This window comes from Dipodomys ordii, unplaced genomic scaffold, assembly GCF_000151885.1.
Source record: "Dipodomys ordii isolate 6190 unplaced genomic scaffold, Dord_2.0 Scaffold21, whole genome shotgun sequence".
Taxonomy (NCBI): Eukaryota; Metazoa; Chordata; class Mammalia; order Rodentia; family Heteromyidae; genus Dipodomys; species Dipodomys ordii.
The window spans coordinates 6,573,552-6,576,287 of record NW_012267237.1 but is presented as its reverse complement, the minus strand read 5'-3'; the positions used below and the strand labels follow the sequence as shown (position 1 = coordinate 6,576,287).

Sequence of the window (2,736 nt, the reverse complement as noted above, 5' to 3'; positions counted from 1 at the left end):
CTTCCTTCCTTCCTTCCTTTCTTCCTTCCTTCCTTTCTTTCTCCCTCTTTCTTTCTCTCTCTTTCTCTTCCTCCCTCCCTCCCTGTCTGTCTTTCTTTCTTTCTTTTTGTCGGTTATGGGGCTCCAAGGTGAGTGCTCTACCACTTGAACCACTGAGCCACTTCTGGTTTTCTGAGTGGTTTATTGGAGATGAGAGTCTCACCAACTTGCCTGCCTGACCTGGCTTTGAACCGCAATCCTTAGATCTCAGCCTCCTGAGTAGCTAGGATTACAGGCTTGAGCCACCAGTGCCCAGCCATGATTTCTTCTTGTTCATCTCAAAACCTACATGACTTCATTCCTAGATTTCTTTGCTTGTTACAATTCTGTCTGCATCAGCTCCACATCTTGGTTCTTCTTCTTTTTTTTTTTTTCTGTTTCTTTTGGAGAACTCTCTTATATGGGGGTAGCTGTGACTTCTGACTTATTCTGACTTATTCAAATCCTTGGAGTCTGAAGTCAGAAAAAACTACACTCTGACCGTCCTTCACCATCCATTTCTGACTTTTAGTGGGGAGGAAGATAGGTAAAATTTAGTTACATTCATAAAAGGTAAATTTTCAGCCAAAGATAAAATCATGCCTGTTGTGCAGCTAGAAAAGCAAGCATGTGGATTTTGTTTTAGTGATTTGATAAAGAAGCCAATAAGGCTGGGCATGCAGCTTAGTGGTAGAGTGCTTGCCTAGCCTGCACAAAGCTCTGGGTTTGATTCCTCAGTACCATATAACAGAAAAAGCTGGAAGTGGCGCTGTGGCTCAAGTGGTAGAGCACTAGCCTTGAGCAAAAGAAGCTCAGGGACGGTGCCCAGGCCCTGAGTTCAAGCCCCAGGACTGCCCCCTCCCAAAGTCAATAAGTGCAATTTGATAAACTCTAAAGGAATGCCCTGGGGAGGCACACATAGGACATTGGGGAGTCCCTGGGAACCTGCAGATCCCTCCCTCAACAGGGACCCCAGAGACTCGGGGGTTTGGAATTTTACTGAGGGTCAGGGCCCAGGGGAGATGGAGCCGGAGGCGGGTGGGGGGAGGGTGGGCTGCCGGGACACTGCAGGAGAGCCCCTGTGACCACTCACTGTGTTCCCTCTTGCATGATGAGCCACATGATTGATGGGGAAACCATGTGGATCGCAGTGCACATGCCCTGCCTGGCACAGGAGGAGAAAAGTCCCATGACTTACGATGAAACACCCTGCTTTAAAAAGTGGAAAAGTGTCCATCAGCCATGGCTCACCCTCTGGGCCTTCTGAGCCCAGCCCCTTTCATGATGTCTTTGCAATTCTTTGTAAGCCAGGGGGAGCTGGTAGAGTGTTACAACTGTAAATTCTGCTACATCTCCTAGAATCCTTTCCTCTCCTAGAAGACTACTTTGTCTCCATTTGCATCTCACTCCACATTCCTTTGCAGCATAGGAATTTGTGCTCTTGTGACTTTTCTTTCTAGCTAGTTAGTATGTCTGCTTTGTTCTCTCCTATAATCCTATTAAAGTAAAATTCTTAGTGTGCAGTAACTTTTAGGTCTGTAGGATAGTGATGGCTTTTTTCCTCGCTCTGAAAATGATTTTGTCGTAACTATGTCATGGGGAAAAGCAAAAATCCCCAAGTACAAGATGTATTTATTGTGTAGTTAGTTAAAGGTCAAAGATTTGTTCTCTAACCCTTGTTGTGCCCCCAGGAAGGCTGGTCGATAGGAGTGCCATCCACCCTTCCCCAAGTGAACCTGGCCCCTAGATACAAGCTTGGCTCAGCAGCTAGGCTGCGGGAATGGTCTGGGCAGGCGTCCAGCTTTCCACATGTGGCATTCCCGGGCCTCTGCTGGACACGACCTCTTTCTGCAGGAGAATAATCTTACTTCCCATGACATCCTAAAGCTTGCTTTGGAATGTCCAAAGCTCTCTGCGGGACCTAAGTTCTTACAGTACAACCCAGGTAAGAAAGAAATCAGCTGCTGAAATTGCTTCTTAGCAAATGGTTGTGCAGTGTGGCATAAAATTGACTGCTGTTGCCAGGTACTAGTTGCTCATGCTGGAATCCTAGCTACTCAGGAGGCTGTGATCTGAGAGGATTGTGGCTTGAAGCCAACCCAGGCAGGATGAGAACCTTAGCTGGAAGTAGAGTTGTAGCTCTAGTGCTAGAGCAAAAACAGCACAGGGACAGTGCCAGGCCCTGAGTTCAAGCCCCAGGACTGACACCAAAAACAAAACAACAACAAACCCCCAAAGCCCCCAAAACAGCAAATCAAGAATGTTTTTCTCTCTCTAGCCCACCATCAGGACCGCCAATGGCTAACGAGGCTCAGCCCTGTCCATGTGACATTGGCCACAGGCTGGAGTATGGGGGCCTGGGCCGTGAAGTCCAGGTGGGCCACATCCAGGCCTATGTCACCAGGTCCCCTGTCGATGCAGGCAAGGCTGTGGTTATCATTCAAGATATATTTGGCTGGAAGCTGCCCAACACCAGGTATATGGCTGACATGATCGCAGGAAATGGATACACGTACGTATGGATTTCTGTTCCTTCCCTTAAACCCAAGGGAATTTCTGTGATTCATTTTGTTCCCTTCAGAAAGGCAAAACTGGAAACCAAAACCAACCTATTTTTTTCTCACTGTGATGAGGGAAATGGTAATGAACTTAGTTCCTTCCTTCCTTCCTTCCTTCCTTCCTTCCTTCCTTCCTTCCTTCCTTCCTTCCTTCCTTCCT

The 2,736-nt window shown here is 47.5% G+C and overlaps 1 protein-coding gene across 1 annotated transcript in view; it reads left to right on the top strand.

Annotated features, from left to right (window-relative positions):
- Cmbl (carboxymethylenebutenolidase homolog (Pseudomonas)) overlaps positions 1 to 2,736 on the top strand; it is a 12,216-nt gene that overhangs the window by 1,144 nt on the left and 8,336 nt on the right. Inside the window, exon 3 of the mRNA XM_013013881.1 lies at positions 2,297 to 2,530. Coding sequence (XP_012869335.1) covers positions 2,316 to 2,530 — 215 coding nt within the window. The 5' untranslated portion in view covers positions 2,297 to 2,315. The remainder of the gene's footprint in view (positions 1 to 2,296; positions 2,531 to 2,736) is intronic.